Source organism: Panthera onca, chromosome A3, assembly GCF_046562875.1.
Source record: "Panthera onca isolate mPanOnc1 chromosome A3, mPanOnc1 haplotype 2, whole genome shotgun sequence".
In the NCBI taxonomy this organism is placed as follows: Eukaryota; Metazoa; Chordata; class Mammalia; order Carnivora; family Felidae; genus Panthera; species Panthera onca.
The window spans coordinates 79,467,395-79,482,278 of NC_138341.1; the positions used below are offsets into that span (position 1 = coordinate 79,467,395).

Sequence of the window (14,884 nt, forward strand, 5' to 3'; positions counted from 1 at the left end):
AATACATTGCAATCCAGGCCTATCTCCAGAAACAAGAAAAATCCCAAATACAAAATCTAACAGCATACCTAAGGAAATAGAAGCAGAACAGTAAAGACACCCCAAACCCAGCAGAAGAAGAGAAATAATAAAGATCAGAGCAGAAATAAACAATATAGAATCTAAAAATACTGTAGAGCAGGTCAACGAAACCAAGAGTTGGTTTTTTGAAAAAATAAACAAAATTGATAAACCTCTAGCCAGGCTTCTCAAAAAGAAAAGGGAGATGACCCAAATAGATAAAATCATGAATGAAAATGGAATTATTACAACCAATCCCTCACAAATACAAGCAATTATCAGGGAATACTCTAAAAAATTATACGCCAACACTGGACAACCTGGAAGAAATGGACAAATTCCTAAGCACCCACCCACTTCCAAAACTCAAACAGAAAGAAACAGAAACATGAACAGATCCATAACCAGTGAAGAAATTGAATCAGTTAACAAAAATCCCCCAACAAATAAGAGTCCAGGACCAGATGGCTTCCCAGGGGAATTCTACCAGACATTTAAAGCAGAGATAATACCTATCCTTCTCAAGCTGTTCCAAAAAACAGAAAGGGAAGGAAAACTTCCAGACTCATTCTATGAAGCCAGCATCACTTAGATTCCTAAACCAGACAGAGACCAGCAAAAAAAGAGAACTACAAGCCAATATCCCTGATGAATATGGATGCAAAAATTCTCAATAAGATACTAACAAATCGAATTCAACAGCATATAAAAATTATACACCATGATCAAGTGGGATTCATTCCTGGGCTGCAGGGCTGGTTCAACATTCGCAAATCAATCAATGTGATACATCACATTAATAAAAGAAAAGATAAGAACCTTAGGATCCTGTCAATCGATGCAGAAAAAGCACTTGACAAAATTCAGCATCCTTTCTTAATAAAAACCCTTGAGAAAGTCGGGATAGAAGGAACATACTTAAACATCATAAAAGCCATTTATGAAAACCCCACAGCTAACATCATCCTCAATGGGGAAAAACTGAGAGCTTTCCCCCTGAGATCAGGAACACGGCAGGGATGTCCACTCTCACCGCTGTTATTTAACATAGTGTTGGAAGTGCTAGCATCAGCAATCAGACAACAAAAGGAAATCAAAGGCATCAAAACTGGCAAAGATGAAGTCAAGCTTTCACTTTTTGCAGATGACATGATATTATACACGGAAAACCCAACAGACTCCACCAAAAGTCTGTTAGAACTGATACATGAATTCAGCAAAGTTGCAGGATACAAAATTAATGTACAGAAATCAGTTGCATTCTTATACACTAATAATGAAGCAACAGAAAGACAAATAAAGAAACTGATCCCATTCACAATTGCACAAGAAGCATAGAATACCTAGGAATAAACCTAACCAAAGATGTAAAAGATCTATATGCTGAAAACTATAGAAATCTTATGAAGGAAATTGAAGAAGACATAAAGAAATGGAAAAACATTCCATGCTCATGGATTGGAAGAATAAATATTATTAAAATGTCAACACTACCCAAAGCAATCTACGCATTCAATGCAATCCCAATCAAAATTGCACGAGCATTCTTCTCAAAGATAGAACAAGCAATTCTAAAATTTGTATGGAACCACAGAAGATCCTGAATAGCCAAAGTAATTTTGAAGAAGACCAAAACAGGAGGCATCACAATCCCAGACTTTAGCCTCTACTACAAAGCTGTAATCATCAAGACAGCATGGTTTTGGCACAAAAACAGACACATAGACCAATAGAATAGAATAGAAACCCCAGAACTAGACCCACAAATGTATGGCCAACTAATCTTTGACAAAGCAGGAAAGAACATCCAATGGAAAAAAGTCTCTTTAACAAATGGTGCTGGGAGAACTGGACAGCAACATGCAGAAGGATGAAACTAGACCACTTTCTTACATCATTCACAAAAATAAACTCAAAATGGATAAAGGACCTGAATGTGAGACAGGAAACCACCAAAATCCTAGCGGAGAAAGCAGGAAAAAAACCTCTCTGACCTCAGCCGCAGGAATTTCTTAGCAATTTCTTACTTGACACATTTCCAAACGCAAGGGAATTAAAAGCGAAAATGAACTATTGGGACCTCATGAAGATAAAAAGCTTCTGCACTGCAAAAGAAACAATCAACAAAACTAAAAGGCAACCAATGGAATGGGAAAAGATATTTGCAAATGACATATCGGACAAAGGCCTAGTATCCAAAATCTATAAAGAGCTCACCAAACTCCACACCTGAAAAACAAATAATCCAGTGAAGAAATGGGCAAAAAACATGAATAGACACTTCTCAAAAGAAGACATCCAGATGGCCAACAGGCACATGAAAAGATGCTCAACGTCGCTCCTCATCAGGGAAATACAAATCAAAACCACACTCAGATACCACCTCACGCCAGTCAGAGTGGCTAATATGAACAAATCAGGAGACTATAGATGATGGAGAGGATGTGGAGAAATGGAAACCCTCTTGCACTGTTGGTGGGAATGCATACTGGTGCAGCCGCTCTGGAAAACAGTGTGGAGGTTCCTCAAAAAATTAAAAATAGATCTACCCTAAGACCCAGCAATAGCACTGCTAGGAATTTACCCAAGGGATACAGGAGTGCTGATACATAGGGGCACTTGTACCCCAATGTTTACAGCAGCACTTTCAACAATAGCCAAATTATGGAAAGATCCTCAATGTCCATCAACTGATGAATGGATAAAGAAATTGTGGTTCATATACAGAATGGAATACTACGTGGCAATCAGAAAGAATGAAATATGGCCTTTTGTAGCAATGTGGATGGAACTGGAGAGTGTTATGCTAAGTGAAATAAGTCATAGAGAGGAAGACAGATACCATATGTTTTCACTCTTATGTGGATCCTGAGAAACTTAACAGAAGACCATGGGGGAGGGGAAGGAAAAAAAGAAAAAGGTTAGGGAGGGAGGGAGCCAAAACATAAGAGACTCTTAAAAACTGAGAACTGAGGGTTGATGGGAGGTGGGAGGGAGGGGAAAGTGGGTGATGGGCATTGAGGAGGGCACCTGTTGGGATGAGCACTGGGTGTTGTATGGAAACCAATTTGACAATAAATTTCATATTTTAAAAAATAAATAAGGTAAGAAAAAAATTAAAATTAAAACTAAAAAAATCAATGTATTAGCCATTTTAACAAACCAAAAATATAAAAATAAAATGATATGACCACTCAATATTTGCAGAAAAGGCATTTGATGAAATTCTATACCCATTCATGATAAAAATTCTAAGTAAACTTAGAAGAGAAGGTCTTCAACCTGATAAAATGTTTCTACAAAAACATGCAGCTAATATCATAGTCAAAAAAGAAATACTGAATCCTTTTTCCTTAAGATGACAAATGAGGCAAAGATGTCCACTCTCATCACTTTGTTCAATACCAGACAGAAAAGAAAGGCATTCAGATTGGAACAAAAGAAGTAAAACTATCTTTATATGCAAAGGACATGACTGTATTATGTAGAAAATCCTTTAAAAGCTACCAAAAAAAAAAAAAAAAACCCTACTAGAACTAAAAAAATTGAATTTAAGCAATATTACAGAATAAAAGATAACAAAATTCTACCTTATTTCTGTGTATAGACTATCAAAAACTGCAATACAAAATTTAGGAATGAAATATCATTTTCAATGGCATTTTAAAAACCCATGAGATAAGGATAATAACAATATATGTATATAATATCTATACACTAAAAAGTATAAAACATGTGGATAGACTATATTTATGTCCCCAAAGATTCATTATTGTTAAGATCTTCAACTTGCTCCATATTGATCTGTACATTCAATACCATGCTATCAAACTCCATATAAGTTTTTTTCTGTAGAAAATAACTCATTCTAAAATTTATATGGAAATGAAGAGGCCCCATAACAGCAGACCTTCTCAGAAAGAACACATTTAGAGGATTCACACTAATTCATTTGAAGACTTTCTGTAAGGCTATATTAATTAATGAAGCTTTATATGATACTGGCTTACTATGACACTGGCTAAGAATAGACATATATATCCATGGACAGAAGAGTTCAGAAATAGATCCATACCAAAAAAAGAAAAAAAAGAAATAGATCCATACACACAGGATTATTTTATTTTTGCTAAAAGTTCTTAGATAACTCAGTGGTGAAATACCATCTTTTCAACAAATAGCACTGGACAACTTCAAATCATGTGGGGAAAAAAATAAACCTCGATCATTATCTTACATCATACATAACTATTAATTCAAAATGTATCATAGACTACAATACAAAAGTGTAAGATTTCTGGAAGAAGAAAAGAAGAAAGCCGATGCATCTTGTTGTATGCAAAGATTTATGAGATAGGACACAGAAATACCAAGTAGGGAAAAAAAAACTGATAAACTGGACTTGACCAAAAATTTAAAACCTCTGCTCTTCAAAAGACTTAAAAATGCAAGCCAATGACTAGGAGAAAATATTTAAAAGTATACATATCTGACAAAGAAACATCTAGAGTGTTCCAAAAAATTCTTACAACTTAGTAACAGGAATCATAATAAAAAGATGGGCAACAGATTTGAACAGAGACTTCGCAAAAGATATTTTCATGATCATTAGGAATGTGGAAAGCTGCACTACATTATTAGTTAAAAAGGAAATGCAAACTAAAACTACAATGTGACAATACATGTGTCAGGAAAAATGGAGAACCACTGGAACTCTCATTCAATGCAAATGGGAGAGTAAAGTGATACAACCAGTTTGCAAAATAGTTTGTCAGTTTCTTACAAAGTTAAGCCTACTTTTATGATCCAGCAATTCTGCTGCTAGTTTTTTACCCTAGAAAAAGTGAAAATTTATGCACAAAGACTTGCGCATGATGTTCATAGCCGTTTATTCATAATGGCCAAAAACTAGAAACAATCTGTTATAAACTAAATTGTGTCCCCTTAAAATGCATATGTTGAAGCCCTAACACCCCAGGATGACTGTACTTGGAGACAGGGCCTTTATGAAGGTGATTAAGGCTAAACGAGACCATAAGAATGGGGATTTAATCAAATATGACTGTGCCCCTACAAGAAGAATCACCAGGGATGCACATGCACAAAAGAAAGGCCTTGTGAGGACATAGTAATAAGGTGGCCAATCTGCAGACCAAGTTAAGAGGCCTCAGAAGAAACTTAAACTGCCATCACCTTGATCTTGGACTGCCAAACTCCAGAACTGAGAGAACATAAATTTATACTGTTTAAGCCACCCAATCTGCAGTATTTTATTTCACCAGAGTTAGCAGACTAATGCACACATTAAATGTCCATTAATAGGTGAATAAACAGATTGTGATTTGGCTATGCAATGGAATACTATTCAACAATATGAACTAATGAATGAACTAACATGCAACACTTGTGAGTGAGACAAGTTAAGACACAAATGAATACTTACTGTCTGATTCCATTTGTATAAAATTTTAGAGAAAGCAAATCTTATCTATAGTGACAGAAAGAAAACCAGTAATTGCTTAGGGATTGGGATGGATTGACTGCAAAAGGACTTGAAGGAATGTTAGGAAGGTGACGGAATGTTCTATACTATAACATGATTATACAGATGACTGTGAAAACGTATTCATTTGTCAAAACTCATCTGATCATAATGAGAATTTTTTATTGTATGTAAGTTACATTTCAGTATAGATGGTTAAAAATTAGTTTAAGTAGAGAGTTATTCAGGTGACTCATTACACATTTATATTTTCATCATAAATATATAAAATGCTGAACTAATAGCAGCCTTAAAAATACGGCAAAAACTGAGAAAATCATTCACAGAAAAATAGACAAATCCACAATTATAGAGGAGGATCTTAAGACATTTCTTTCAGTAACTAAAAATCAAAAATACAAATTTGGTAAGGGTTTTTAAGAACTGAATGACACTGTTAACAAGCCTAATCACATGTATATATAAATATGCTATATATAAAAACATATAACATACATATGCCCCCCAAAATAAGTGAATACACCTGCTTTTCAAGCTCATTTGGAGTATTATCAAATATTGTGTACCCTGCCACTAAGCAAGCCTTAAAAGATATCAATAAGTTAATATCATATAAGCCATATTATTTCATCATAATATTCAACAAAACTAGATATAAAAAATAGAATAATAATATCAAGTCCCGTGTGCATTGGAAATTTTAAAAATAGCTTCAGTGATCATAATTACTTTGGATATAAACAGACCAAACACCCCAATCAAAAGGCACAGAGTATCAGAATGAATAAAAAATCAAGATCCATCTATATGCTGCTTATAAAAGACTCATTTTAGACCTAAAGACACTTGCAGATTGAAAGTGAGGGGATGGAGAAACATTTATCATGCAAACCAATGTCAAAGGAAAGCCAGAGTGTAATGCATATATCAGACAACTACACTTTAAAACAAAGACTATAACAGAGACAAAGAAGGGCCTTATATAATCATAAAGGGGACAATCCAAGAAGAAGATATAACAATTGTAAAAATTTTTACACTCAACATGAGAGCACCCAATATATAAAACAATTAATAACAAACATAAAAGAACTCATTGATAATAACATAATAATAGTAGGGGACTTTAACACCCCACCTGTATCAATGGACAGATCATCTAAACAGAAAATAAACAAGAAAATAATGACTTTGAATGACACACTGGACCAGATGGACTTAACATATATTCAGAATATTCCATCCTAAAACAGCAGAATATTCATTTGTTTCAAGTGCACATGGAACATTCTCCAGAATAGATCACATTTTAGGTCACAAAACAGGCCCCAACAAGTACAAAAACATTGAAATCATATCATGCACCTTTTCTGACCATAATGCTATGAATCTAGAAGTCAACCACAAGAAAAAGTTCAAAAGACCACAAATACATGGAGGTTAGATAACACGCTACTAAATAATGAATGGGTCAACCACGAAATCAAAGAAGAAATTTAAAAATACCTGGAAACAAATGAAAATGAAAACACAATGGTCAAAAACCTTGGGGAAGCAGCAAAAGTGGTCCTAAGAGGGAAGTATATAGAAATACGGCCTACCTCACGAAGCAAGAAAAATCTCAAATATACAATTCTAACCTTACACCTAAAGGAGCTAGAAAAAGAACAAATGAAGCCTATCCCAGCAGAATGAAGGAAATAATAAAGATTAGAACAGAGATAAATGATATAGAAATTAAAAAAACAATAGAACAGATCAATGAAACTAGGAGCTGGTTCTTTAAAAAAATTCATAAAATTGATAAACTTCTAGCCAGACTTATCAAAAACAAAAGAGAAAGGATCCAAATAAATAAAATCAAGAATGAGAGAGGAGAAATAACAACCAAAAAAAAAAAAGAAATGCAAACAATTACAAGAGAATACCATGAAAAACTATATGCAAACAAAGGACAACCTGGATGAAATAGATAAATTCCTAGAAACATATAAACCACCAAAACTGAAAAAGGAAGGAAAAAAAAAAAAAAAACTTGAACAGACTGATAAACAGCAAAGAAATTGAATCAGTGATAAAAAAAAAAAAAAAAAAAAAAAAAAAAACCCACTCCCAACAAACAAAAGTCCAGAGCCAGATGGCTTCACAGGCAAATTCTACCAAACATTTAAAGAAGAGTTAATACCTATTCTTCTCAAACAATTCCAAAAAATAGAAAAGAAAGGAAAACTTCCAAATTCATTCTATGAGGCCAGCATTACCCTGATACCAAAAGTAGATAAAGACTTCACTAAAAAGAAAACTACAGGCTAATACCCCTGATGAACATGGATGCAAAAATGTAAAAATTCTCAATAAAAACTAGCAAAACTGAATCCAATAACACATTAAAAAAATCATTCACCACAATCAAGTGGGATTTATTCCTGGGTTGCAAGGGTAGTTCAATATTCATAAATCAAACAATGTGATACACCACATTGATAAAAGAAAGCATAAGAACCATACAATCATTTCAACAGAAAACACATTTGACAAAGTACATCTATTCATGATAAAAACCCTCAACAAAATAGGTTTGGGGGAACATACCTCAACATAATAAAGGCCATATATGAAAAACCCACAGATAGTATCATCATCATCAGTGGGGAAAAGCTGAGAGCTTTTCCTCTAGAGTCAGGAACAAGACAAGGATGTCCACCCTCACCACTGTACCACCACTAGTACCACTAGTACTGGAAGTCCTAGACACAGCAATCAGACAACAAAAAGAAATAAAAGGCATCCAAATTGGCAAGGAGAATGTAAAAGTTTCACTATTTTCAGATGAGATGATACTCTATATAGAAAATCCAAAAGCCTCCGCCAAAAACTGCTAGAAATGATACACAAATGCAGTAAAGTTGCAAAAGTTCAGTAAAGGATACAAAATTAACATACAGAAATCTGTTGCCTTTCTATACGCCAATAATGAAGCAGCAGAAAAAGAAATTAAGGAATCAATCCCATTGGCAATTGCACCAAAAGCCATAAGGAACCTAGGAATAAACCTAATCAAAGAGGTGAAAGACCTGTACTCTGAAAACTATAAAACACTGATGAAAAAAACTGAAGAACAAAGAAATGGAAAGACATTCCATGTTCATGGATTGAAAGAACAAATATTGTTAAAATGTCTCTACTACCCGAAGTAAGCTACAAATTAAAGGCAATTCCTATCAATATACCAATCGCATTTTTCACAGACCGAGAACAAACTTCCTAAAATTTGTATGGAAGCACAAAAGACCTTGAATAGCCAAAACAACCTTGAAAAAGAAAAGCAAAGCTGGAGGTATCACAATTCCAAATTTTAAATTACACTACAAAGCTGTAGTGATCAAAACAGTATGGTACTGGCCCAAAAATAGACACATAGATCAATGGAACAGAATAGAAAACCCAGAAATAAACCCACAGCTATATGGTCAATTAATCTTCAACAAAGCAGGAAAGAATGTCCAATGGGAAAAAGGCAGTCTCTTCAACAAATGGTGCTGGGAAAACTGGAGAGCAACATGCAAAAGAATGAAACTGGGCCAATCTCTTACACCAAACACAAAACTAAATTCAAAGTGGATTAAAGACCTAATTTTGAGACCCCAAAACATCAAAATCCTAGAGGAGTACACAGAGAGTAACCTCTTTGACAACAGCTGTAGCAACTTCTTTCTAGATATGTCTCCTGAGGCAAGGGAAACAAAAGCAAAAATAAATTATTGGGATTTCATCAAAATAAAAAGCTTCTGCACAGCAAAGGAAACAATCAACAAAACTAAAAGGTAACCTACGGGATGGGAGAAGATATTTGCAAATGAGAAATGAGAAATGATACAGGGTTAGTATCCAAAATCTATAAAGAACTTATCAAACTCAACACCCAAAATATGAATAATCCAATTAAAAATGGACAGAAGACACGAATAGATACTTTTCCAAAGAAGACATCCAGATGGGCAGCAGACACGTGAAACAATGCTCAACATCACTCATCATCAGAGAATACCAATCAAGACTACAATGAAATATTACCTTACTCCTGTCAGAAGGGCTAAAATCAAAAACACAAGAAACAGTAGATGTTGGCGAGGATGTGGAGAAAGGGGAACCCCTCCTGCACTGTTGGTGGGAATGCAAACTGGTGTAGCTACTCTGAAAAACATATGGATGTTCCTCAAAAAGTTAAAAAAAGAACTACCCTATGATCCAGCAATTGCATTACTAGGTATTCACCCAAAGAATACAAAATACTAATTCAAAGGGATACATGTACCCCAGTGTTTATAGCAGCATTAACTACAACAGCCAAATTATGGAAACAGCTCACATGTCCATCAGCTGATGAATGGATAAAAGAAGATGTGGTACACTTATACAATGAAATATTACTCAGCCATCAAAAAGAATGACATCTTGCCATTTGCAACAACATGGAAGGAGCTAGAGAGTATTACGCTAAGTGAAATAAGTCAGTCAGAGAGACAAATACCATATGATTTCACTCATGTGGAATTTAAGAAACAAAATAAATAAGCAAGAGGGAAAAAAAGAGAGAGGGAGGCAAACCAAGAAACAGATTCTTGACTATAGAGAACAAACTGATGGTTACCAGAGGGGAGGTTGGTGGGGGACTCGGGGAAATAGAGGATGGGGATTAAGGAGGGCATTTGTGATAAGCACTAAGTGTTGTATGAAAGTTTTGAATCACTATATTGTACACCTGAAACTAATATTACACTATATGCTAACTAACTGGAATTTAAATAAAAACTTAAAAAAAGAAAATAAAGTAGTTAAAATTTTTGAAAAAAATAAATAACTTCAGTGATCAAAAATAAATCGTTATTAAAATAAATCATTATTGAACTAGGTGATACTTTTAAGTGAATGGCAATAAAAGCATTACCTCAAAACTTGTAGGATGCAGCCAAACAAATATTTAGAAAGAAATTTCTAGTCTTAAATTCATACAAAAGAAGAAAGATGTTAAATTATGGAATTTGATATATTTATTTTATAATGTATTTGAAAGAGTTTAATAAGGACAAAGGATAGCCAAAATAATTTGGGGGAACATTAATCCCAGATATCAAGACTTAACATAAAACTATAGAAGTTTCAAGAGTTTATTGTTGGCAAACAGATAAAGTTATAAATGGAGCAGAACAAATGGAAATTTATTTTTATGACAAAGTAGACTTATAATTCAGTGAATAAAGAATGGGGATATCCATCTACAAAAATAAAAAAATTACATCTCTATGTCAAACCACACACAACTCAACCTCAAGTGGATTAAATATCTAAATGTAAAGGGCAAAATTCCACATACTTTTAGAATTTTAGAAGAACCTTTAAAAGAAAATATAAGAAAATATCTTTCTATTCTTGGAATAGTAAAGGATTTCTTAAAGAAGACATATAAACATAAACCATATTTGGGAGAGATTGACAATAATTCTGACAGCATCAGAATTTAAAACTTCTGTTTATATTCCAAGCACAATGAAAAGACAAGTAACAGCAAAAGAGGATAACTATACCACCTTTAAATTTTTTTAAGTTTATTTATTTATTTTTGAGAGTGAGAAAGAGAGAGTATGTGTGTGTGTGCACAAGCAGGGGAGGGGCAGAGAGAGAGAGAGAGAGAGAGAGAGAGAGAGAGAATCCCAAGCAGGCTCCACAATGTCAGCACAGAACCCTATTTGGGGCTTGAACTCAAACCATGAGATCATGACCTGAGCCGAAATCAAGAGTCAGACGCTTAACTGAGCCACCCAGGCATCCCGGCTATAATATCTTTCAAAGGATTATTACCAAGAGTATATAGATAATCCTGATAAGTCAATATGAAAAAGATAAATAACCCAATAGAAAAATGAGCAAAGTTTACAAAAATTCATTCAAGAGAAAATTTATAGAGGAGGAATTCTGAATGGCCAAGAAATAAGAAAAAATTTTCAATTTCACTTGTAATCAAGGAAACAGAAAACAAAAAGTATAGAAAACATTTTAAAGTTTGATAATATCAAGTATTGCTTAGTACTTGAGAAAATACCAACTCCATGATTTCTGATGAAATGGTAAAACTTTAGAGAGCAATACAATACTTCGAAGAGTTAAACCTGCCTTGTTATTCCACTTCTAGTCATAAACCCAGAGAAATATATACCCGAGGAGAAACATAAAAGAATGTTTGTTGCAGCATTTTATTAAAGAAAAAGTGAAGACAATTAAATTTCCTTTAATATGGGAACGAATTTTAATATTTACACAATGACTATAAGATGCAACTGTTTAGATCTATACTTTGTGTATCACATAGATAAATTTCAAAATTATAATATTGAGCAAAAAAGGCAAATTACAAATGGATATCTAGAGTATCACTTAAGAACCTAAAGCACACAAAACAACATTATATATCATTTGTGGGTGATAGATACGTAGAAGAAGCATAAACATATGCAAAAGAGTTATACAACTGACATGAAAGTTATTCACACCAGTCATTAGGGAGGCAAGAGGGAAAAGGATGAGTTCTATCTGTAATATTTTGTTTCTTTACATAAAGAGAAACTTGAAGCAACAGTGGAAAATATTAGTATCCTTCAACCAGTGAGATGTGTGTATGTGTTTTACTTACATTACTTTTTTTTGCACTTTTTTGGTATGTTTGAAATAGTTCCTAACTTTTAAAAATGCTAAAGATTATTCTAGTTGTAGGGTAGATAATAGATTAGAGCAAAACCAGAGTGGGTATTGGAGAACAATTAGGCTACAATTCATAATATATTTAAATAATTTAAGTGTTTGTTTATATATTTAATTTATGGAATGCCAAACAAAACTCTTTCAAAATGATGTAGAATGTCCCACAAATACATTTTCCCAAACTTACCTGCTCGACCTCTCTGTTGAGAGAATCTACTTTTTCTTTTAATCTGTTACCTTCTGCCTCAGCAGTAATAAGTTCTAATTTGAGGGTATTGTTATCTGCCTCTGCTTGACGGGCCTTATTTTCCCAGTTTTCAGCATCTTCATTGGCTTTTCGGAGTTGGTCCATAATTTGCCGGTTCTCAGATTCCTAAAAAGCAATTTTAGGACTTACTTTAAAAGATGTAAAATGGTCAACATACAATATAAAGTAAACATTATTTGCCAGGTCACGGGAAATTTATTTGCTACAGAACCATTTGTAACATAATCTCAAGAAATCGTATCTATATTCTCCATTTAGAAAATTGGTCATCCTGTAATCAACAAAAGGGAGTGGGACCAGGATCTGCCCTGCCTCCTGAGTCACACTCACCCATCTAGTAAAGTCAAGTTGGTTCCTATATTTGCTTTTGTTCAAACAAAATCCTTCATTGCCTCCTCTCCCTATATATCCGTTTAGTGACTATTTGCTACTCTGGTTTTTGAGTTTCTGCCTTGGCCAACCTTCTATACTTGTGCATTCCTTTGTTCCTGACTGCTTTTCTAGATTGTACTGGCTACAGAACTTCTGACTAATTACAAATTTCAAGCATAAATCTCTGATAATTCTGTTGATTTGGCACATCACCTGTCTAGTTCCTGCCTTTCATTCATAACCTCAGTCTTAATTTTCTCTATCATGGACTGTTCTATGATTTATGATTTACTTTTGCTTACTGTTCTAGTAACTTACCTAAAATTTCTAAGAAATAAAACAACAAACCTATGCCAACAAACACTACTCATAAATATACAGTCATATTGGGCATACAATATGGAACCACATTTTTAAAACTTTTTAATTTTTGTAGGTTTATTTATTTTGAGAGAGACAGAGAGTACACGTCCACACAAGCGAGAGGCAGAAAGAGAGGGAGAGAGAGAGAATCCCAAGCAGGCTCTGCATTATAAGTGCGGAGTCCAATGCAGGGCCTGAACCCATAAACTGCTATATCACAACCCCAGCTGATATCAAGAGTTGGACGCTCAATTGACTGAGCCATCCAGGTGCCCCAAACCACATGTTTAAAACCTTAAAAGTTCTATCATGAGAGACTGACTAAAAAGTGGGATCTTATTTATAAGGAATATAATAACTCCACAAATACACAAATAGTATACTATATTGAGTAATCATTATGAGGCTATTTTTAAAAACATGTTTTAGTAATATGGTTTGGCTAACTCATTCTTACAAAGTCATTTATAATTTTGGTTATTATTAAAAAGGTACCAGACCTCTCTCTCATTAATACCTGTTAATAACCAGTGAATTTCTATCAGAACCATAAAATGATCACATTGCAATAAATGATATCTCACCCTAAGAAAGCTTTCAAATCAGATTTAAGTTTTCACAAATATGATTAACCATGAGATGGTTAAAATTCAGTTAATATCGCCACCTTGTGGTTTGGTTACCTATAACTAATATAGAATCTTGTCAAGTTTGTTAACATGCTCAACTACTGCACTGACTTTCAAGATTTGGATATTCTCAATGTCCCTGTAGGAATCTGATGTGTTTTTCCATTATTGTACTAAAAACAACAGCTGTGCACTTAGTATGTACCTGGGAAACACACGGTACAGTATGTATAAACTGAATTCTACCCCCATCACTCTTCACCCTCTTTAACTTTCTGTGGCACTCACTGTCTTATGCCATTCTCTTAACACTGCCTGAGAGTTTTATGTTGTTAGATGTGGATGTCCAGTCTCCCCAGTAACACTCTGAGTTCCTTGAAGATAGAAACCATTTTTTTATACTATATTAAGTTTTCTAAAATACGAACCATTTCTTATATTAAATGTAGTTTTGTGACTCCCAGGTAACACATGGTTCAAGGTTCAAGCAGTAAAAAGGGACTGGCATGAATGTGTCACTCCTGGTCACCAAATACCTGGTGCACCTCCCTCTGGTCAACCAGAAACCATATTTTCCCTTTTTTTGTATCTACTCAAAGCAACCAGAGCAGTGTGGAGCCCAAGATAGGCAACAGAAATCAAAACCACAATGAGATACCACCTCACACCTTTCAGAATGGCTAAAATTAACAACTTAGGAAACAACAGATGCTGATGAGGATGCAGAGAAAGAGGATCTCTTTTGCACTGCTGGTGGGAATGCAAACTGGTATAGCCACAGTGGAAAAGAGTATGGAGGTTCCTCAAAAAATTAAAAATAGAACCACTGTACAACCCAGCAATTGCACTACTAGGTATTTATCCAGAGGATATAAAAATGCTGAATTCGAAGGGGCACATGCACCCCAATGTTTATAGCAGCACTATCAACAA

The 14,884-nt window shown here is 34.3% G+C and overlaps 1 protein-coding gene across 3 annotated transcripts in view; it reads right to left on the reverse strand.

Moving 5' to 3' along the window:
* Positions 1-14,884, reverse strand: part of TSGA10 (testis specific 10) — a 159,086-nt gene that overhangs the window by 77,536 nt on the left and 66,666 nt on the right. For all 3 annotated transcript variants that reach the window (XM_078444396.2, XM_078444393.2, XM_078444395.2), the window contains exon 15: positions 12,507-12,692. In XM_078444396.2, the coding sequence (XP_078300522.1) occupies positions 12,507-12,692 (186 nt within the window). The remainder of the gene's footprint in view (positions 1-12,506; positions 12,693-14,884) is intronic.